Source organism: Stegodyphus dumicola, chromosome 3 (genome assembly GCF_044657685.1).
Source record: "Stegodyphus dumicola isolate Sdum_Otavi_A_Nest chromosome 3, ASM4465768v1".
NCBI classification, from domain to species: Eukaryota; Metazoa; Arthropoda; class Arachnida; order Araneae; family Eresidae; genus Stegodyphus; species Stegodyphus dumicola.
The window spans coordinates 116,627,658-116,651,692 of NC_140770.1; the positions used below are offsets into that span (position 1 = coordinate 116,627,658).

The 24,035-nt window shown below is 31.8% G+C and overlaps 1 protein-coding gene across 2 annotated transcripts in view; it reads right to left on the bottom strand.

The window, feature by feature from the left end:
• The window catches only part of spg (dedicator of cytokinesis spg), a 267,982-nt gene that overhangs the window by 203,122 nt on the left and 40,825 nt on the right, over window positions 1-24,035 (bottom strand). The window contains exons 1-5 of one of the 2 annotated variants that reach the window (XM_085813220.1): window positions 23,743-23,877; window positions 20,494-20,642; window positions 13,637-13,721; window positions 5,845-5,880; window positions 882-1,027 (exon numbers count right to left, since the gene is read on the bottom strand). In XM_085813220.1, the coding sequence (XP_085669346.1) occupies window positions 882-1,027; window positions 5,845-5,880; window positions 13,637-13,721; window positions 20,494-20,603 (377 nt within the window). In that variant the 5' untranslated portion in view covers window positions 20,604-20,642; window positions 23,743-23,877. Of the gene's footprint in view, window positions 1-881; window positions 1,028-5,844; window positions 5,881-13,636; window positions 13,722-20,493; window positions 20,643-23,742; window positions 23,878-24,035 lie in introns of those variants that run through there. The other variant, XM_035372971.2, reaches the window with a different exon arrangement.

Below are 24,035 nucleotides of genomic sequence, written 5' to 3' on the forward strand. Positions count from 1 at the left end.
AATGCTCAAAAAATCATACTCAGAAGGAAAAATACACAATTACAAATTTATATTAAAATAAAGATACATGCATTATTTTTGGAAGTTATAATTCCAACTTTAGTCATCAACTAAATTATCCAAATAAAAAAAAATATTTAATATGAGGAACAAAACGAAAACAAACTGCTAGAAAGAAGTATCTAATATTATCACTAGATTTAAATAAAACATTTGACAAACTACATTGTTTTAGCTGTTAAATTTAACTGTCTAATTCAATTACAACCCTGATAGAAGTTTATATTTTCTGAGAAAAAGTAAGTACATTTCATAATCACTAGAATTAACAGCTCCTTCCCATTGAAAATATCAAAAAGAAGATAAACAGAAAATTTTTCAAAACCTGTATAACCAAAAATGAATATTTACATTGCATAAAAACGTTTTAAAAACTTAACCATAATGCTATTTATTATCTTAATATATTTTATAATAATGTTTTACAATGCAACATCTTCAAAATATATGAGAAGACCTATATTAATTTAAATTTAAGAGAAAATATTTAGTTTATAATAGTAGTTATCAATGCAAAAGAAAGCCATCAGACTAAATAGTGCATTACTAATTGTAATTTATTAGCCCAAATGATATGATGCAAAAAAAAGTAAGCTTCTTTGGAACTGAATTGCATTTACGCAGCACATGGAAAAATTATGAAAACATGCATACAAATAGAGATTTTACCAAGAATCAAACATTGAAATGAATTAAAAAATTATTATGTAGACATAGACGAACCATTTAATAACTAATTACATAAAATATAACTGAATGAACAGAAAATGTTTAATTTTTTGTTATTAATTGGATTAAATGTATTGAATAAAATTAAATACCTGATTGTCTCAGATTGCTGAGCATCATACAAAGAGAAAAATATTTCCATATCTTCCCCTAGACTACAACTAAAGTCCCTCATTGACATATAGAGGTGATGATTAGATGATCTTTTGATTTCCCACCGTTTTGTTGTTCCCCTACCCTAAATCAAATGGTTAATACTGTAAACCAAAATTTTAAAGAATGCTAAAACACATAATACAGTGAAATCTCCTTATGATGACTACTTGTAGTTACACACATTTTTAACTATACATGGAAATAGCACAGAGAAAACAAGACTAATGATAATGTACAATATCATTAGTTAATTATGTTCTCAAAAGTAGCATTCACTTTTTAAAATGATCATTTTAAAGGAGTAGTCAACATCAGAAGTTGCACTGCATTAATTTATTAGCAAAATGAACAATATAGCTTCTCATGGCTAACCAGGGTTGGTAGCCACATTTTAGTTAAAAAAATAAGCACCTATAAGCACTTTTCAAGCACATTTTAAGAAAAAAATAAGCACTTGTTTAGTTACATATATACACATTTGCATAACTTTAAAATAAAAATAAGATTTAACCGCAATTCAAAATCCGAGAAATTCAGTATTTAAAGAGAGATTCGGCATTACTCAACCATGGGAAACAATTATAATTATTTTTTAATTGCAAATAGCAGTACAATTTATAGAACTAGTTTAAGTTGAGAGAGGGAAAAAGAATCCTATGCAAAACTAAATTATATTACAAGATTTAACGATGAAATATCAGTTTAAGGAAAATAATAATAAACTGTATTTATTATATTCATACAAAGTACTTTACAACATAAAAAAAGAAACAAGAAAAAAGATTTATGCTTACTAATTAAATTTTAATTTAATGATTCATGCTTATTAATTAGTAATATTACTTTTATTTTTCTTTTCATTAATGTCCGAATCCAAATCTTTTAGCCCACCAGTGGCCAAGTGGACACTGGTAGTTCGGTCCGAGGTTCGAATCCCGCGAACGGGCTGGCTGCATGGGTGTTTTTGTGGTTTTCCCCATGTGTAACGCGTATACGAGCCAGTTTCCCTTAGAAAGACCTTCACAAAGGCATCCCTCCCCTTAGGCAGATAGCCCTAGTGTGCTTTGCCATAATTAAATACACCAACACCAAATCTTTTAAGAGAGTTTGCTTTTCACAAATAGTTTTTAACATTTCATTGGATTTATTTAAAAGATTAAACTTCAGCCTTTTCAGCAAGTTCATCTGCTTTATTTTCAAGCACTTCTCTTTCTAAGAGAATTTTCTTTCTTTTAAGAGAAATCAATTTATCTGTTGATTCTGCTGCTTTTCTTTTCAATAAATTCTTTTTTTTTTTTTTTTTTTTTCTTTCTGCTCTTTCAAATATAACTGATACTGTGAATGAGCTGATGAATCTGCCACTCTCATCTCTTTCGTAATTGACCCATTGTGTATCCCACCAGCATGTTTCCCATAATCACAAACTATGTGCTGGGCAATGTACAAATTTTCCACATGATTTTCTGTTTCCATATTTTTATTGATACTAAATCCTCATTCAACAGTGGCTTGCTCATGGGAAAGAATAAAGATCATTTTAAATGTTTCCTATAACTTGAAGTATTTTCCATTAATTAATGTGTGCAAAAAAAGGATCTAATCCTGGACAACATTTTCAATGAAATCGGAATATTCCAAAAGAATGCTACTGCATTCTTCTTCTGCAATATGACCTTTTTGGAAAAATTCACCAACACACTTTTCATTTTTTCGTATGCTTTTGTACTGTTTTGCGCCATATACTTCGGTTTACTTATGATCCATGTGACACTTCAAAGCAGACTTCTCCCATACTTGCTGTGTTGATTTCAGTTTTACACCAGGAACACATGGCCTTGTGATTATTTTCCCATTGTTTAAGCTATTCAAAATATTCTTCCTTAGAAAGCCAATCATGTTAAAAGCACACTTACCCATTTTTAAAGTTTAGCTTTACAGAAAATATAAATATTCATACATATGCTTATAATATAAGCATAACGATCATAATAAACTCGAATATGAACTGACCACGTGAGATTTGGAATATCTACAGTCTGTGGGTGGGAGGAAAAGTATGTGAAATATACCGAAATTTTCTACCCCTTTCACAACTTTTTGTCCAATAGAATGACGTGCACCTGTCTCTACTCGTGCGAATCAAATGCTAAAGGTTACATTAATGTGGAGAAAGTTATTTCAGGAAGTATGATTCACAATCTGATGCTCCACATAAGAAAGAAAAAGTTGTTTATTTAGTTGTGGCTATGATGCAAGGAGGAAAAACACTAAAAACAAAAAAATAAGTAGGCACCTATAAGGGCTTTTATAATTTATTTTCAAATATAAGGACATATAAGCATTTGTAAGGACCACTACAAACCCTGTTAAAAAATAAAAATTCACATTTTTGTAAATAAAGGACGTCCCAATAAAAGTGCCAGATTCAATAAGCTCAGCAAAACATTTATTTTTAGAAAAAGGAATAAACAGGTAAATGTTCCAATTTAAGAATGAAAAATTATGTCTGGCATATCTCCTCCATGACTTGTTCTACAGCACCCCAATCTCTCGGTCAAATTCATAATCATTTTCTTGTGTAGTTACACATCTAAGTGACTAATGATATATTCAGTTTCCTCTTTAAGTTCAGATTATTTGGGACTTGCAAGAACACTGTCATGCACAAGAGCTTCAACAAATCAGCTGGCTCAAAAGCACAGTGAACCTGCAGCCGAACCTGTGCTCTGAAATTTCTTCATAAAACTGCAATTTTTATTCCATCATGCATACTTTCACATTAAAAGACTGAATAAAGCTTCCTAACAGGTTGTGCATAACACTCACTATTCTTGTAATGAGTTTTCATGATCAAAACTCACTGTCCCTTTGTGTATTGCTCGAAGTCCACTAAACAGCAAAATGAACTGAGGATGATATGAAATGCCAGTCTTGCCAGGTCAACTCAACATTCTTAATCAGAATATTTATCTGTTGTAAGCACATAAAAGTATTTTCAATTTTTTAAAATTAAAGTATTTTTGTGTTAAATGTGACACTTTTATTAGGACAACCTACACATAATAAACTTATATGCATTATGATTGTTTTTTAATTCAGAAAAGGAATTATACTTTATTTCAAACAATAATTATACAATTACGAAAACTACATATAATTATAAAATATATGTAACTAATTTTTTAAAATTTTTATCACAATTGACAGTATTTTCCTATTACAGTACAAAGTCTGTAATCCAGACGTCCATTATCTGGAATGATCTATAATCCGGACCTCAAAGCCACAAACTTTTTTTTTTTTTTTGTATGCTTTACGCATGTACGTAATGTGCTTACACATGCGCGTTTAGCACAAAAAAGGAAGAAACTTAAACAACTCACATTGAAAGAAATGTTTAATAAGGTAAACAAATAAATATTAAGCTTTTTTTTTTTTTTTTTTTTTTTTTTTTTTTGTTTGTTTGTTTGTAAATTTTGATACCCTTTAGATAATAAATGCTCTTTATTTCATAAATTACTGTTTCATATTTTTAATTGTATAATTTCTGCATGCCATCTCACCAGATTTAAATTGATGATCTATAATCCAGAAAAACCCTTAATCCGGAATTGCCGAAGTCCCGACGAGTCCAGATTATGGACTTTGTACGGTATCTGCACCTTCCTGAAGTATTCACAAGGCAACATGGTATGTCTCCATAATAGACAACCCATGTATTAAGTATCCAAAAACTATTTATGTGGCAACCCAAGTATGCATGCATGCATGCAGCAGCAGATGAGTGGCGATCATTATAGCGGTGTTTGTTTTTGTTACATTGATGATAGTCATTAGTGTTTATTGCACTGAGTACATTTATTTATTTTTTCCTTATAAAGAATCGTAAGAGACTATGGACTTAAATATGGCACTTTTGCTAAGAGTAGAGAAGGCAAAAATTAGAATTCCATGAAGTTGTGCTTGATAAATAATTCAATTTTACAGATCAAAATTTGTATGCCAATACCATGCAAAAACAGAACACTCTGTACATGGGAAAACAACAGCATATGCAATGCTGAATTTGCGCAATTCTCTGCTGTTTCTTTAGGCAAAAACAGATCACTGTACGCATGGTTTCAAGTTGTGCCACAACTCTGAGTTTCTGCAATTCTCCAACATTTTTAAAAATAAAACAGACCATTATGTACATGAGAAAACCAGAACAAAAAAAAAAAAATGTAGTGCTTATTATGGATTTTTTGCTTCTTTTTTTAATTTTGCTAATTGGTTGTTGTTTTTTGCAATTTTTAGTATGCAGCCATTTTTGAAAATGGCTTAATGTGTCTTAGCTCTTCGTGGTAGTGACTTTTTGGAAGATGGGTGCAGATAATCAGAGTACCCAATTAACTAACAACTTACTGAACAAAATAGCAAAAATATAAAATAATGGAAAACGTACAGTTTCAATATAAAAGCACATAATAGACTTCCAATTAATTTAGATAAAGTAACTTTCTAAATTGTGGTTTTAAAATGTTGAATTATACTACTATCATATTTGATCCAAGTAATTTTATGAAATTTACCGGCTCACTAAGAAAATGGTATCATCTAATTTAGTAAATATATCAGCTCATTTAAGAAATTTGATCACCTGACTAAAAAAGAAACTAGCCTGAAACTTGAAACATCTGCATTAAACATATATTCTCCAAATCTGCCTCAAGGTTTCACTGAATTTCTTTTTTTGAAATAAAAAAAAAAAAATAAAAATTACGCAGGAGATTAACTGGGAGAAAGTAATAGTTTATAACTTGAATGCAAATAGAATCATTATGAGTTTTGGAGGGCAATACTTCATAAAAGTAACAGTGAATAGCAATTGATTAAGTTCAGAGAAGTAAATAATCTTACCAGCAAACCAGCAACATTTTCAGAACTACGAACATGCTGAAATAAAAAATAAAATTAAACATCTCAAAAGCATAAAATATATACATGTCTGAAATACATCTGATATGTGATTAAAATGAAAACATATGTACAAATTCCCTAAAATATATTACAATATTTTACATGCCTTCTCAGGATAAATACTACTACATATAAAAATACTCTCAAAAAAATAAAATTTCCTTATATATACAGGGGTTGGACAAAAATATGGAAACACCTTTAAAAAAAACATGTTTCTTTGCTTAATATGGTGTAGGAAACCCGTTGGCATCCAAAACAGCTTGCAGTCTTCTCGGAATGGATAAATACAGTTCCTGTATGTTTGCTAAGGGAATATTATACCATTCTTCCTGCAAAACGGTGGCAAGTTCAGATAACGATGTTGGCGGTGGATAACGAGAACGCAATTTCCGTTCCAATGTAGACCACAAAGGTTCGATAATATTCAGGTCTGGTGACTGTGGTGGCCAGGGAAGATGGGACAACTCATCGTCGTACTCAGAAAACCAGTCCTGAACAATGTGAGCTGTGTGAACAGGGGCTTTGTCGTCTTGGAAAACACCATCACCATCGGGGAACAAAGTTTGTACCATGGGATGAACTTGATCGGCCAAAATGTTCACATAAGTCTTGGCAGTCATGTACCCTGACACAGTTATCATGGGGCTGGCAGAGAACCACGATATGGCTGTCCAAACCATAACAGAACCCCCGCCATGTTTCACTCTTGGCAATAAGCAGTCTGTATTATAGGCTTGAGATGGCGTTCTCCAGACGTAAACTCGGCCAGAAGTGGGAAACAATGTGAAAGAAGACTCGTCAGACCATATTACACGCTTCCACTGCTCTATAGTCCAGGCCTTTATGACTTAAACACCACTTTTTCCTGTTACGGGCATTAGCATCACTGATGAGTGGCTTCTCAATTGCAGCACGGCCAGCAATTCCCTGTTTATGAAGCTCCCTTCTAATTGTTTTGGTACTCACAGGGTTCGGTAACACAACATTCATTTCAGCAGTAACTTTTGCAGCTGTGGTCTTCTTATTTTTCGTCACAATTGCCTTTAATGATCGTCTGTCATGATCACTCAGGACACACTTTCGTCCGCGCTGTGATTTAGCAGATGATGTTTTTCCGCTTTTCAAATATGCGGAATAAATCTTCGATACAGTACCTCTTGAAACAGTAAACACCTCGGCTACCTTGCTTACGGAAGCACCTACCATATGTGCTCCAACAATTTGCCCACGTTCGAAGTCTGTTAACTCTGACATAATGCAATGACAACCTCACATAACAGTACTCCGACAACAACTGAACTGTTTAGCACATTTACGAAGTTGTATAGGTGGCGTCAGTAGTCAAAAACGCCAGTGCCACCTACATATTTCATTAAAATCAATCTTTCTTTTCAAACATGCATTTCACAAGGTGTTTCCATATTTTTGTCCATCCACTGTATTTTAGAACCACCAAGGATCAATCAAAGTAACAAGATAATATCATTCATCACCCAAGTAACAACCTTTTCATAGATATATCCTTAACAGTACCAAGATACTTCATTAAATTATTCAAAAATAATAAAATGATGACTTAGTTTGAGAACAGTACAAAGTTATATTTCCTTTACAAATCAAAAAGATAATCTAATAAATTAAAATCTTGGTGAAATTCCACAAAGATTATGTCAGAAATTTTAGATTTAATGATTATTAAGATTTGGTAAGAATGTTAAGCCATATGAAAGTAATAATGTACCCTCTGATTAACTGCCCAACCCTGAGAAGAATCACCATGCAATGTCCTATGCAGCCAAAGTAGGCAACCCATAATTTTATAAAAGTTATTTATCTGACAACCCACGAATGTTTAACCAGCATGGAATTTGGGTTTTGAAATTCAACACTTATTTTGTGATTGATGCTTACCAACTGCTCTTAGATAATTGTGATAATAGCTTTTTCTGAATTTGAGCAATTCTCTGATGTTTTTAATGGTAACAGCTCTTTCCAAAGTTGTGCATTCTCTGATATTTATTTTAAGTCAAAATAGGTCTAAGAATACATGGAAAAAGAGAAGGAAAGAAGTTTACCAACTGTTCTCAGGTGAATGTGAAGGTAGGTTTTACTGACTCTGTGCAATTCCACCACCCCCTTCTTTTTAACAATTAAAACAGGTCAACGTGTTCATAAGAGAAGATTATGAAAAAATATAAATGCTTTATTATGGATGCTTCTTGCAGTTTTAATCAGTTAATTTTTTGTTATTTTATGTAATTTTGAGTGTTTTGTTATATTTTATTTTGTTTCATTATAGATGTTTCTTGCCTTTTTAATTTCTGGAATTTATTGCTGTTTTATGAAATTTTCAGAGCACCATGCCACTTTTTAAAGTGGCATCTATTTTTCATGTTTTAGGTTGGTGAAAAATCAGTCACCAACAATTGGAGACTTTGAGGGACAGTTGGGCAGATAATACAAGAGTACCAGTAACAATTTCGGACATCATTAATTTTTATTGTAATTAAATATATATAACCTAAAATTTGCATAAGAAATAAATGTTATTTGGGAGTATTTTAAATTAACATATTTCAATAAAATATACAAGAAATTAATAAATTATTTCAATATTTAAATCCCATGCTTTGTAAAAACAGAGTTACAAATGAGAAACATAAGATAAAAATTATGAGAAGTTCCATCATATAAAGATATGAGAGTTTACATATATTTTTAGAAACATTATTAAAATTCAGTTTATTTTTAGTGGTGCCTTTGACCTCAAAACTATTAATTTTTAAAGTGCATATTTTACAAAATATAACAATTTTAGTATCCATACCTTGCTACTAACAATAATATGTGATATTTTTTAGAGTAACAAAGTTATTTAAATTTATTGTCTGCTAGTTATTTTTGATCCACTACACTTGTTCAGAGCTACTAAAATTCGAGATTTTGCTGTTATTCTAGATGTTCATTTGGATGATAACTACAGCCAAACACAAGATATTTATTTTCTTCAATTAAGTTTTTAAACATGGATTTAGTTTTATATTTCCAGAGGTAACCACAAAATTTTTTAATCAGAAAATAAACCATGGTACATCACAAGTACGCATGCTATATATATATATTTATTTACACTTGATGTACCTCATCACAGTTGATATACTTTACCATTTGTTCATGCAATTTTTAAAAGCAATTGTTCTACATGCTGGAAGATAGACTATACTAGACAAAGGTGGTAGGAGAAAGGATACGAAATTATGTTATATGCAACCGTTCCCCAATTTTGAAAGTAAAGTCACAGGTAACAAAGAATCATTTCTTTAATGTCTAAGTTGAAGAAAAATTGTTTTCGTTGTTGGTACTTTTTTTTTCCAAGACATACTAGAATAGTAAAAAATTTGATTTCTTTCACTTTTTCCCAAAACTTTCACATAGCCATGGATAAATAAACAATTGTGTATCATTTAGCAATGATGATATAATTTCCGTATTATTATATAGTTACAATAATGGCTTTCAGAATGAAGAATACAGAAACCATGTAAAAGCCTTTGCTTGACTTTTGTTTATGATGATTCATCTGGAAAAGCACATGTGCCAATTACTATTTGCTCTGGGGTTCTGTACAAATGTTTTATTACCTAGAATAACATCACACACTGCATTCGACTCCTTGACGAAGTCTTCCAAACACTGTGCATCAATTGTCACATACTTGCTTTAACAGTTTTCAGCAAAGAAGATGAATAGGAGAAGGAGGCAAGCTCTGGTGAAATAATGTAAACCATCCTTGCTTGCATCAGCCGACTTTCGAATCGCAGCCAGTATTCAGTGAAGCAAACACACAAGGAGCTGCCTAAATTCATTCGTGGACAGCCAGTTCTATTTCAAATGCTAGGGAAGTACAAAGCATAAATCTGCTATTTGAAAATTATTTTTGGCAGCTGTTTATTTCTTGAAATTTTTTTTTTCTGCAGTATGCTTCGCATATTATTTTTTGGTTTTACTGAAACTTTTTTCGTTTCATAATTATTCATTTTCGTACTTAAATATTTCATAAATGGTTACCATTATTTTATTATTTCTAATGCAATACAGTACAAAGTCCATAAACCGGACTCGTCAGGACTTCAGCAATTCCGGATTAGGGGTTTTTCCGGATTATAGATCATCAATTTAAATCTGGTAAGATGGCATGCAGAAATTATACAATTAAAAATATGAAACAATTTATGAAATAAAGAGCAATTATGATCTAAAGGGTATCAAAATTTACAAAAAAAAGCTTAATATTTATTTGTTTACTTTATTAAACATTTCTTTCAATGTAAGTTGTTTAAGTTGCTTCCTTTTTTGTGCTAATACTTTCTCTTTAATTCTATAAACAGACATAATTTCTTGTTCAGTTACAAAGTTCCACTGTTCAAGTCCTGTAATTGCTGTGTCAAGAATACCAACTAACTTGTCAATCGAAATTTTTTTGTTTTCAATAACCTCTCTGTCACTTTCTTCACTATCGGAAGAGGTATTTTCTGGATTTAGAACCATACTACAGATTTCACCGTCCATTAATTGATTGATGATTGGGGCATTGTCGTCGCAATGAAAAACTTCTGTTACATCATCTTCATTTATTACCGCTTCACCACATTTCTTTAAAAATCCAATAACTGGAAAATTTCAACTTTAGTTTTTGATGTCCGAAAACCTTCAAATTCGTGGCTATCATCTTCATCATCCTCCCCATGAAATATGGTAGCTGGCCATAAATTATGGCAAGCATTTTTTAACATATCTGGAGACACATCCTACCACGATTTTGCAATGCTCCACACAGCAGATTTTATGCTAAAATTTTTTTTTAAATCTTGAATAGTCTTGCCATTGTTCAAGAAATTTAACATAGATTTTTAAAATGCTACTTTATATTTGCATTTCAGCGCATGCACTATTCCCATATCCATAGGCTGAATGATAGACGTACAATTTGAAGAGAAGAATAATACGGATACATTATCTTTCACTAAAACCTTAAGTGAAGTATGCGCCAAACAGTTGTCAACAATCAGGACTATTTTTGAGTCATCAGGTAAACCAACCGAATTCAAATGTTGCCAAGCCTTGAGTATAAAATGATTTTCAAACCAATCATTCATCAACACTTGTGTCATCCATGCTTCTTTTATTTGTGCGATATATAATGGGGATAATCGTTACTTCTTTAAATGCTTGAAGTCGTGCATGTTTTCCGATGACAAAAAGTTTTCACTTGTGCATTCCTGCATCATTTGCGCACGCTAAAATTGTTAGTCTCGCTCATGGAATCTTTGACACCAGTTGCAGCCTTTTCTGTAGAGGTTGCCAAGGTATTTCACGGTACATATTGCCAGAAAAGACAAGTTTCAACAGCATTGTAAATTTGTTCTGGAGATAATTGTTCACTAGTAATGAGTTCATCTACAAATTGTTGAGCAGCTTCAGTATCAGCTGAAGCTTTTTCACCTGAAATTTTTAATTATCTTATAGCATGGCGATTTTTAAATTTAGTTAACCAACCTGTCGAATATGTGCACTCAATGTTTAAGTTCATTTCTTCATGAAATATTTTGGCTTGAGCCATTAGCATTGGACCCGTCAATGGCACGCTCTCACTGTGACATTGTCTGACCCATTCAATCATCGCTTTGTCATGATCGTCACTTTTAGCATAACGAACCCTTTTTCTGTTATTCACTGCAAATGGGGTGTCGGAATCCACAAAAAATTCAAAAATTTCCTTTTTCTTATGTCATATAAAGTTGACTTTCCAATGGCACACTACTCGCATAATTTTGAGACAGATATGCCTTTATCCATTTTTTGCAGCAATTCCACTTTTTGTTTAATGGACATCGAAACATGCTTTCGCTTTGTAGATCCTTTGGCAGCTCCAGAATTGGAAACTGTTTTTGACGCAATCGAAAGTTCAAGCTTATTTCTTATAAAATTGTTCTAACAGTCTGCAAAAAGTAACAAGCCAGATCCAATTAGAAGATTATGGAAAGGAAAGAAGAAAAATAATACTAATAGGTTAAATATTATTTTGGAATGCACTCATTTCGTTAAGCATTAGGAATCAAATGTACTTTTTTCATTGGCATTTCAGCATGTCTTAGCTGTTGTAAGTTGTTATTAATAAGTAATGTTAATTAAGATGATTTAGTGATTCCATAGAAGGTTTGAGCTTCATTGTGCAAAAGAATTCGATAAAATTTTTATTGGGTTGTTAACTGTTGTAGAACAAGATTCAGGTCTTGAAATAGGAGTAAATTTGAAATTGTTTCATTTAGACAGTTTCTAAGATTATCCACTTTGTGTCTAGTATTATTATGTTTAAAATTGGTGGATTTAATAAAGTTTGGTTTTGGGACATTTTGGGCAGCCATAAAGTATGAAATTTAATACTGAAATACTCACATATCTTCTGATTTCTTTAACCTTTTAACTGTCATGCCCGAGATTGCACCGGTGTTCGAAAATGTCACGCCCGAGTATTTCTTGGGGTAATTTTTTTTTTTTTTTTTTTTTTTTTTGAGTGCATTGTATTGTCATACCCGAATATATATCGGGAGATGTTTATTTCGGCTACATTTGGTTTTTCCAATAAAAAAATTTGACAATTTGTGTACCCAAATCATCAAAATAACTTGACAGTTAAAGGGGTAATAGTCTGAATTATAATTTTAAAGTAAGATGTTATAATGAGAACTAGGTTTCCATTCAATCATTACATAGGACTTTTTCTTATCTTCTCGTATTATGAAATAGATTTTTTATGCAATGCTGGCTACTTCCATTCAATCATTACACAGGACTTTTTCTTATCTTCTCGTATTATGAAACAGATTTTTTATGTAATGCTGGCTACTTAAAGATACTTGCAACAAAAAAAGAAATAAGAATTAAAAGAAACTGTGTTAAAATTGTTCACTGTAGCACTTTGACAGGTTTCTCAGATCCATGCTGTTGCTGTGCCATTAAAGTTAAAGCTTCTTCTCACAATTCAATTTCTTTGGTTGACAGTTCATGGAGAATTTATATGCAACACAGCTTTTGAACAAGGTAACCATTGCTTGAACTTGTCTCATGCCAATGTCCAGAAATGTACATATGTTCATATACATCACCTGCTCATTCTCTTAAATCATATAACATACTTTGTTCACACTTTCCTAGATGTCACTATTGCATGATGATTGTCATGTTGCTGGTCATGCACCCAGCTTTTGTCCTCTATGGTGAAACTCATTTAACTAATTAAAAGAATAGCATAACATTGGTGACAAACCAAACAAAAAATCACTCATATTCCTTAGTTGGAAACCCTTCTATGCTAGCTCCATTTTCTGGCTGATATACCAAAAAAATTCACTTCATTTTATACACAAAACAAAATTCACAATTACATTCTGTAGAACCATCATATGCCACCGGCTCATTCATATCTGCAACATAGCTGCGTGACATTACTTCACTTCATTTTGTGCTGCCAGATCTAAAAACATGCGATGTCACCCTCATAAACTAAACAGCATGGTACAGCAAATAATTCTAATTCAAACAGCTAAAGTTGTTCAAAGAGCTGAATTATATACTAGTTCTATTTAATTTTATAAAACAAAGCTAAAAATTAAATTATACCTATATTATATGCAGTTGAATTCTAAATATAAAAAAATTAAATTCTTACCACTTGATGCAATTCAATAGGACTAAGAGAATCTGGATCTACAACTTCATTATTTAATCGAGGAACAAGATCTAACCCTAGCTGCCTGCACCATGAAAATAACATGATTTCATTAATTATTTATCATTAACTTATTTTGCTAAGTTTTTTATTATTAATCTCATTTTATATAAAAACAAAATGTGGTAAAGAAACATACAAAATTACTGTACAAAGTCCACGATCTGGAATCATCAGGAGTTCGCTAACTCAAGATTTTTAAAAATTTCTCTATTTTAGATCAACAATTTAAATCTAGTAAGATGACATATAGCTTTCATAAAATTTAAAATATGAAATATGAAGCATTTACGATCTTAATCAAATTGAAATTTAATTTCATAGATACACATTATTTCATGTTTAGTTGCATGATATATCTTTTTTCAAGTTCTACTGTTCAAACCCTGTAATAGCTGTGTCAAGAATTCCAATAAACTATCAATCAAAACCTTTTCATTCTCAAAAACCTCTGTCTCTTTCTTCATTACTGATAATGATACTTTCTATGTTTAAATGATACTACAAATTTTGCCATCTGTTAGTTAACTGCTGATTGGGACACTGTCATTACAATAGGAAACTAGCTATATTATCTTCATTTACTATCACTCTCCCCATTTCTTCACAAATTCCATTAATTTGAAAATTTTGCCTTCTATAACATTCAAAATCTACACCCAAACAAGGTTGCTGTTCTGCCTAATCTTGAAATCACACTTTCATAAGTCTGAATCACAACGTCATTTTTTCTGCCCAAGGCTGTAGAAGGCAATTACTAAATATGCTTTTACTTTGTGGAACTTCCTACAGCTCCAGGACAAGAAACTCTTTTGGAAATAATTAAAAATTCAAATTTTAACTTTGATTAGACAGTTGTAATAATAATAGCCTGCGAAAAAATAATAAGGTCGATCAAATTAGAAAGTTAAGGAAGAGTACAATTTCTTAACTGAACTTAATGTAATAAATAATGTAACCTAAGTTCTTCAGAATTTTATTTTTTCTCTTTTCTGAACTCCTATGGCAAAAAAAAAAAAAAAAAAAAAAAAGCATCAGCAACTTTCCACTTTAAGTAAATATGCCTTAAACCTTTACTTACTGCTTAGGTTAGAAAGAAAAATGTTAACCCCCTAACAATCACTCAAAAAAATGAAAGTATGGTCATGGATTATGCCAATTAATGTATTATTATTGACCACAAAGTGAACCAGCAGGTATTTGCAAGTGAGATACAGGAATCTCAGTCAGTTGGAAGAACTGCTTTTACAACACTTGTCCCCCTTGTTTTCCAAGACTTAGTTAAAAAAAATTGCCGGTGGTCCAGATATTATATCATTCAGAATATATTCTGACCAATCCCATTTTTTTATCATACGGCAGGCTAGAAGGATATAATAATCATTCAGAATATTGGATGTTCAAATTTTGGACTTAGACTGTAACAGTTTTCAATCACATAAAAAGCATTTATTTTTTTTAACAAAAAAGAAGACAGAAGATAATTCAACACTAGGTATATAACACATGATGTTAGCTGTCTTTTCTGTTAATAAAATTATGCTGCACAAATTTATCAGTTGAAAATATTACACAATAAATGTATTTTGTAAATTATATCAAACATATATAAAATTAAAACAAAACTGTACATTATCAGTAATTTACAGCACTATTATAAGTCACCAGTAACCCTCAGTTTGATAGTCAGGTTACAATTACCTGCAACCTATAGGTTGATGCTCAACACTGTATATACAATGTAGTAAATTTTTACAAACTGTGTTTGTTTTTATATCACTTGGTTTCTTAAGCAACTACTGAAATAATGTGATTTTGTGTCACAATAAGTGGCAATATATTATATATTAGTACAGCCCTATCTGGTAACAACATACAAGGATATAACAAAAAATTCACGCTGATGAAGAATGCTGTTTCTTCAGAACTTTCTGCCAGATACTGAATAATTGCTCAGCAAACTTGCATTATGACATGACTATAATTAGTCTCATAATGTGTCTCACAAGTTTGAATGAAAAAGATCTAGAAAAGCTATCTAACAGAAAGAGAGTTGTGACCAAGATGATTTTTTTTCATGATGTTCACCTCATATACAAGAGCATCCTCCAGCGGAGTGGTGTCAGACACCAAGGTACCTGAGCTTGAAGCCCTACCCCTTGCAGAATAATTTTTACATTTCAAATAATGCGGTAAATAACCTGATAAAGATATCTAATTTTTTTTAACAAATTAAGTGAGTTAACAAGATTAATAAATCAGAAACAAATAAAACTTTTAGAACAGAGTATCATATAGAATTGGAGGCCCTGCTGTCAAGCTGGTGAAAACATGACAAAAATACATCATAATCAGGCAGTTCAAATTAGGGAGTACTTGAAATCCAATATAAATACATAGTACTCAGTAGACTACATAAGAATATAACACAGGGAATCCAACACAGAAAATACACAAAATTAAATAAAATGAGCCAAAAATACAATGAATACATAGAATTTACATATTCCAGAATAGTCAGAAACCTATTGATGTTATTTAAATCAGTATGACGTAGTTACAGATTTTAACAATAGGATTGTTAATCTGTCTTTGCTGGCCATGAAATTTTTTAGCAAGATTGTAATAATACACTTTTAATTGAACCACACCCAGTTCTTCATGGACGTAGTTATTACGAATGTACCACTCGACACTTGTAATCTATTGTAGAACACTATTTTAACATAATTCTAATTTTTTACGATTAGTTTTACAGGCATATGCCTAAACTGGACTTATAATAGAGCAAGAGATTTAGAATGGATTTATAAATGAGTAACTTCTTATCTACAGATAAAACAACGTTTCAAGCAATTAAGGGGAAAAGTCGAGCTTTATGCACCCAACTTCTAAATTAATTGATGTGATATGTGGGGGCCATGTGAGAGCATTATTGAGGATCACCCCAAGATAAAAGACCTGCTTGGTCCAGGGAAAGAGGTGCCACAGAACTTGAGATTTTTAGTCAAAGGGGGTTTGTCCCTGAAAGACTATTGTTTTTGTTTTGCGTTGAATCACTATAAATAAAAAAATACACAAAATAAAATAAAATGAGCCAAAATATAGTGAGTACATAGAATTTACATATTCCAAGTATTAAGAATAGCCAGAGACCTACTGATGTTATTTAAATCAGTATGACGTAGTTACAGATTTTAATATCAGGATTGTTAATCTGTCTTTGCTGCTCATGAAATTTTTTAGCAAGATTGTAATAATACACTCTTAATTGAACCACACCCGGTTCTTCAGGAATGTGAACCAGTTCTTCAGTGCCATAGAACTTGAGATTTTTAGTCAAAGGGGATTTGTCCCTGAAGGACTATTGTTTTCGTTTCGTGTTGAGTCAGTATAAATAAAAGATATACAAAATAAAATACTTTCATTTTCAAACTGTTACCATCAAATGTTAGAGTCCTACATTATATTTGAAGAAACTAAATAATGAAAAATCTCCATAAATGTATGCATATTTTTCGCATTGTGATAAAATAATGGTACATACAGCCATCGGCATTTTGAATGGCGTAATTCTCCTACGAATATGGGCATGTGGAAGACCAAATTTGAAATTTGGAGTTTGTTTTATTATTGATTTCATATTTTGTAAAACTTTAACGAATTTTTGATTAACAAACTCAAGAATTTCATGCAACGGCAACACTCTACGGGGGGGGGGGGACCTTTTTATCTCCAGCGCGTGAAACTGTGCATCGGAAATTCTAAAGATATGCTCATTTTAAAATTATTTTGAGACATTGCTATTGAACTGAATTTTACGGTTTAAGTACAAAGAACGTGATATTTAATAAATAAAGGTAACACCAGGGTTGCTACTCAAACAGGAGAATGAAATTCCCTGACTTTTCCAGGTTTTCCATGTATGTTTTGAGAAAATTCCAGTCTATTCACGTAATGTTCGTTGGCTGTGCTAAGAGGTAAATTAATTATGGTATTACCTGTACTGTGTAGCAAATTCACTTAATTATTCAATAAATCCCAGAGGACATTTATTCTTAATTATTCATGGTACACTTTGTTTGATAATTTTACTTTTCCACTTAAGAAACTTAATAAAATTTAAAATATATACATTGGATAACAATTGTATGTTTTACTTAATTATTACTCATGATCATCACCAGTTCAACATGAGGCTAATCCGGTTCTTATAAATCACAACGCAATGCTAAAAGTTAGGTTAGATTTTAGGTAAATTTAATTTGTGTGAGGTGTCTTTTTAAAAGGCACCTTAACACTTGAAAACACAAATATAATTATAATAGGAGTTGTTTTCTCCACTGAAGATTGAGATTAGAATCTGCCCAATCTGGAATAAAATAAGGCTTTTTTTGCAGATATTCTGCAGCTAAATGAAAGAAAGAAATCTATTTAATGATATGTTTTTACTAAATTGAGGTATTTTATATTTATTTTGCAGCATACATAAGGAAAAAATATGTGCATTAAATTTGGTGATGTCATCATACTGCTAGAATTAATTTCAGGATTATGCCAGAGAAAATTTCCTGAAATTTGGAAATATTATTTACTAATGATAAATAAATTTAGAGGGAAGAAGCAACATTAAATGATATGAATAACATAAAAATGAAGATAATTACTTAAAAATTGAATTAGAATAATCAACGATATTTTAGCAAATATAGTTAGCCTAGATGACTGATTACTATTTTTTTATTTTACTGCAAAATGACAAGGTATTTATTAAAAAGAAAAGAAACAAAAAAAGATTTTGCGGTAAAATCCTAGTACAGTCAAAAGTCTTTAATCCGGACTCGTCGGGACTTCGATTCCGGATTATCGATTTTTCCGAATTATAGATTATCAGTTTAAATCTGGTAAGATGGCATGCAGAAATTATAAAATTAAAAATATGAAACTGTAATTTATAAAATAATGAGCAATTATGATCTAAAGGGTATCAAAATTTACAAAAAAAAGAAGCTTAATATTTATTTGTTTACTTTATTAAATATTTCTTTCAACGAGCGCATGCGTAAGGCATACTTTACGCATAGCCAAAATTAGAAAATTGCAACCAGAAAACTATTTGATTTCTATTTGTGATATTTATAATGATGAGGAATTTGATTTAAATCATATCAAAGACGGAGTACATCGAGATTAAATACTACATTTAGTAAGGAATTATAAGCCGAATAAAATAAGAACATCTGCCCTGAAGATAAGGAGAGTGCTGACAGATCAACTTCCAGTTCATTGGGCGCCGCGACATGTTCTGTTACCTTCCTTACCTTCCTTCTGCTACTTATACTTTCAAACACTGCTAGTTCACTTTTTTTTTTTTAAATAGTGCTGTCATGTATGCTGTTTGTTAGGTTATTAATTCATTTTAGATATTAACATGAGAATTTTTTTTTTTAAATAGTGCTGTCATGTATGCTGTTTGTTAGGTTATTAATTCATTTTAGATATTAACATGAGAATTTTTTTTTTTTTTGTTATTAGATTTAGGTATATTCTTGTATGAAATATTTTTGATCACATTTATTAGCTACTTTATACAGTCTTTCATTTGCATATCTTGGAGGTATAGAAGTTAGTGGTTATACTTTTTAATATGAAACGCTGGATCATTGTATGAAATTCCCCGACTTTTCCAGATTTTGACTGAAACACTTAAATTCCCTGACTTTTCCCTGAATTGTTTGGTCAATTTCCAAATTCCCTGACTTTTTTCCAGGTAGCGTGGCAACCCTCTAACACACAAAACGTTAAAAAAATGCCACTTTGGACATAATTTAAAATCTGAAACCTTTCAGATTTTTTTTTTTATATATATTTTTAATTAATATTCTTTCTTTTCGTCTTTCTGATGAAGAGGACGGCTTGCATCTTATCAACCTTGACTTGGATCTTCCATCTAGCTAGCCAAGACTCTAATGTATGTACGTAGTTTTGTTATCATTGGATGGCTGGACCTATAACCTCCTCTTGCTGAAAAACAGGTCCCATAATTGTAACAGCATAAGCAGTACAACAGTTCATAAGATACTGGCAATGAATCATTTAGTCACCAAGCTGCAACAGACGACTAAACGTGACCAGGGATACAGCTTGAATTCAATAAATTTCTTTCTTTGCAAATATCATACTTCCATGATGTTGTTGATTTTGAGGAATTAATGGCAGATATTACAACAAATATCACTGCTGAAGTCCACTGAATAACAGACAGCTAAGTTGTCAGTGAGTTTATGGCAATTCTCAGTACATATGATTTAACCCAGTAAAAAATCTTCTAAGCCACTATAACTCTCATGATGCCAAATGGATGCCCTACTGAAACTACTAGTTACAATATTTGAATATCTCATCACTCTATTCCATGCATCACGGAGTTCATTGATATTATTAATTGTTTTCTTGTAAGTTGGTGATGTGAAACCTTTAAATTCATTCCATTAGTGGCACTTCCTATATAGGAGTTCTCAGAAAGTTCTTTTTTCTAATACTCCTTCAGAAGCAACTGCAACTGGCACAAAGGACGAGTAATGCTTCTCATATTTGACACATGCTGTACATTTCTTGCATGCTTTATATCTACTCTGTCTGCCGAATGAATAACTTTACAACTTCTACCATTTGCATGTCTGAAAAGTATTTACATGTTAAGCTTTGTAACTGTCAGATTTTCTAAGAGTACAGATACTCTTTTGTCAAATTCATATACAACTATAAAGTAAGGCATAAAATAGCATATCTATTACCTGTTTCCCCAATCTATTTTCCCTGTTATTTGGCATTTTAGCTCTCTTATTTGATCCTGAGTGAGTGTTCCAGTAATAAGCTGTCTCCGCCATTCTATGAGATCTCGCATCACAGTTAGTAATCGATTAAATAAGGATACTTCTCGGCGCTGTAAAAAAGTGCAAAGCAAGTAAAAGTTCAAAAGCATTATTTCATTAATAATGAAAAAAAAACTAATGCATTTCAATTTCATTATGTGATAAAAATGTTTTTAATCTGATGAATGCACAAGTGTAATAAAAAGAAAGCATTTTAGATTTAGGGAAAATACCTAATCAAAATACAAAATGCACCAAGAAGCAGTAACAAAAATCAAATTTATTCAAACTTGTTCTGAGACATCTAAATGGCTTCTAAAGTTCTAATCATGTTAAAAAACAATCATATGAATTTATAGGAACTTAAATGCAGTTATTTCACAGTGAACCCTTGAAACTCATACCTCATGATTTAATGATATAACCAGGACCATCCCTAGGCAGCTAGCTCAGGTGCTGAGTTTTGAAGGGTACTAGCTAAGTTTTCCTTGTAAATGACAGTTAAATAAAGGTACATTTTAGTCTGAATTATTAATATTTTCAATTTATATACAGGATATCAATTACACTGACTGGCTAATGTGCAAAAAATTCTGGAGCTGCCTATAACTATGCATCTCACATATAATATGCACTATTTAGAAGACCTAGAAAAATTAATCATCCTTGAACAAAATCTAGAACTTGAATTAAGAAGGTCTTCAAATCTTTTCAACTTTGTGTAAACTCCCAACAGCACTTAAAAGTCTATATTGTGTTTTTATAGACACAAATAAATGCATTTAAAATTAATGCTGCAATACTTTTTAGACATATGGTTATTTTATGTTTAGCTGTGACAGCTGGCATCACGTAGTTTTGCAAAGTCTGCATATGCCACCAGCTGCCAACACATTGTCTTTACTCTCTGTTTTAAAAGGTTTGAGTATTGTGCATAGTTTCTGTGTTTTTATGAATAAGATGAGTTAATAAATTTGACTGTTTTAGTAACATGGAGTTATAACTTGTAAGGACTAGCATATCAAAGCACACATAAATTGCTTATAGTGGCATGGAGATTCAAATTCAATCCAAAGTTTGGCTATTTCAAGACCTTTGTTTCCTTTGCTTCAACCACTACCATGGAGGAAAGAGTAGTGGTAAAGACACTGATCTACAATCCTCCTAATACTGCATTGTAGTTTGCTAAGTGTGAATCAACTTTAGGTTGGGGTACTCTCTGGACAAAGGTTGAATCTTTGTTCACTAGCATTCCATGACTTCAGTGTTCAGAGGCTTTGTTTGAAGAAGCGACATATATGGATTGAATCAAAAGCATACATCACAGAGCTTGGCTTAGAGTATAGAACCTCAGGCCATGATACAGAAGAAGAAATCTCTACCATTAATGCAAAAAGGTTCCTGTGTGCTACATTCAAGAATCCCGACTCTTTTAAATTTTGTGAGCACTGAACGGTTCTGTGGATGCCCCATACCCTCCTCCAGCATCTGTATGCTAATGAGGAGGAATGACTTATTGCTATATTTTGAGCCCATTGTGTTGAGATAGTTGATTGTTGCATTAGTGGAATATGTTCAGCTCTGTTTGGTGGGCATGGCTGATTGGGCTCACTGAACATTTGTGGAGCGAGTCGCATAGCTCTTCAGTTTCTTTCCCAGGCAGGCAGGTGGAGGATGTGCATGTTCATGTCAAACAGGAGGAGCACCACTGTGGCATCACAGGTCAAGGTTGATTATGAGTTACAAATGTGTGATGCTTTTGGTGTTCCTATTGGAGGCTTTTTGCCTATGGAGACATCTATGCATCGAATTAGAAGTATGGTGCACGAGACCTCGGTGGCTTGAAGTATAGAACTTGAGGCTATGATGTGGAAGCTGAATTCTCTACAACTGGTTCAAAAGAGATGATGTGTGCTAATTCAAGAATTCCGACTCTTTCAAATTTTGGGAGTGTTGAGTGGTATGTGGACACTGCAAGCTATACCAAAGCCTATTACAGATCTCAAGACAGAATTCAACTATTGCATCACTCATTTGCCACTATAATACTTTTGATTTGCTTCAAGACATCATACTTCAGGTGCACACTGATGTTTCTTATCAAGATCTTAAAATTTCCATTATTGAGCATTTTGGGGACAGTAGAATCCAGGAAATATGGAAAATACTTGCCGAGGAGCAAGTGGAAGACAAAAAAAAAAAAAAAAAACCAAATTGCTTGATGTCATTAAAAGGCAGTGTGAAGAACACAATATATCTGACTCATTGTTACTGGAGTTGTTTCTTTAACAAATGACACCAAAAATTCAATTTATTGAGTTTCTTGAACTGTTTGATTCTCTGAAAGCCGCCAGCATTCCCAAGTAGCACACAACATTGCAAACTGGTACGAGAGGTTGCAAAGTAGTCGTGGTAACTTTTATGACATCTTTACAACATTGCAAAGATGCAAAATATTTGCCGTTGCATCTTGGCAATTTGTCGACCTCACTGAAAAGTCATGATATGAGCACTTTTAGACATGGTCGTTTTAGCATCTTTTTCATAGTTCATCAGCGTTACTTTTAGAATGAAAAGAGACTAAATCTGCCCTTTCAAGAATCTGAAGTCTGCATAAGATTTACTTTGCAATATTCAATTACTTTATTTCATCTAAATATATTAATCTAAGGTACATTCATCTAATGAAATATAAATTTAATACTTTTGATTTATTAAATTTAATTACTATTAAAATATGTGCTAAATTATTGTTTAAAATTTTCTTAAAATAATTAATACTTAAAACATTTTTTATAAATATTGCAGCAAAATATTTCAAAATGAAACTAATCCATAAAGTAAGTTATTAAGTTGTGCATTTTATCTATTTTAAAAAATCATATTTCCGAAATCAATGCAAAATCACGTTAGCAATTATTTCACTACTGAAATATGATCTTATTTATTATTTTAGAAGTAAAGACGAATTTATTTGAATTAATATGGTGACATAATATGAAACATTTTACCGCATACAGTGCAAAATGTACAATTTTCGTGAACATATGATTATGAAGATGGATAAAAATGGGCCGATTTTAAGAATTCCGAGAAAATGCCCAATGTTAAAAGACGATGCATATCCATGCATATTTAATGGCTGTCCAATATATATGACGGAAAACTCACCGACAGTCAGGAGAAGCAGGACAGAAAAAGAGAAAGAAATACAGTCAAAAGACTTTAATCCGGACTCGTCGGGACTTCGGCAATTCCTGATTATCGATTTTTCTGGATTATAGATCATCAGTTTAAATCTGGTAAGATGGCATGCAGAAACTATAAAATTAAAATATGAAACCGTAATTCATGAAATAAAGAGCAATTATAATCTAAAGGGTATATCAAAATTTACAAAACAAAAGCTTAATATTTATTTGTTTACTTTATTAAACATTTCTTTCAACGTGCGCATGCATAAA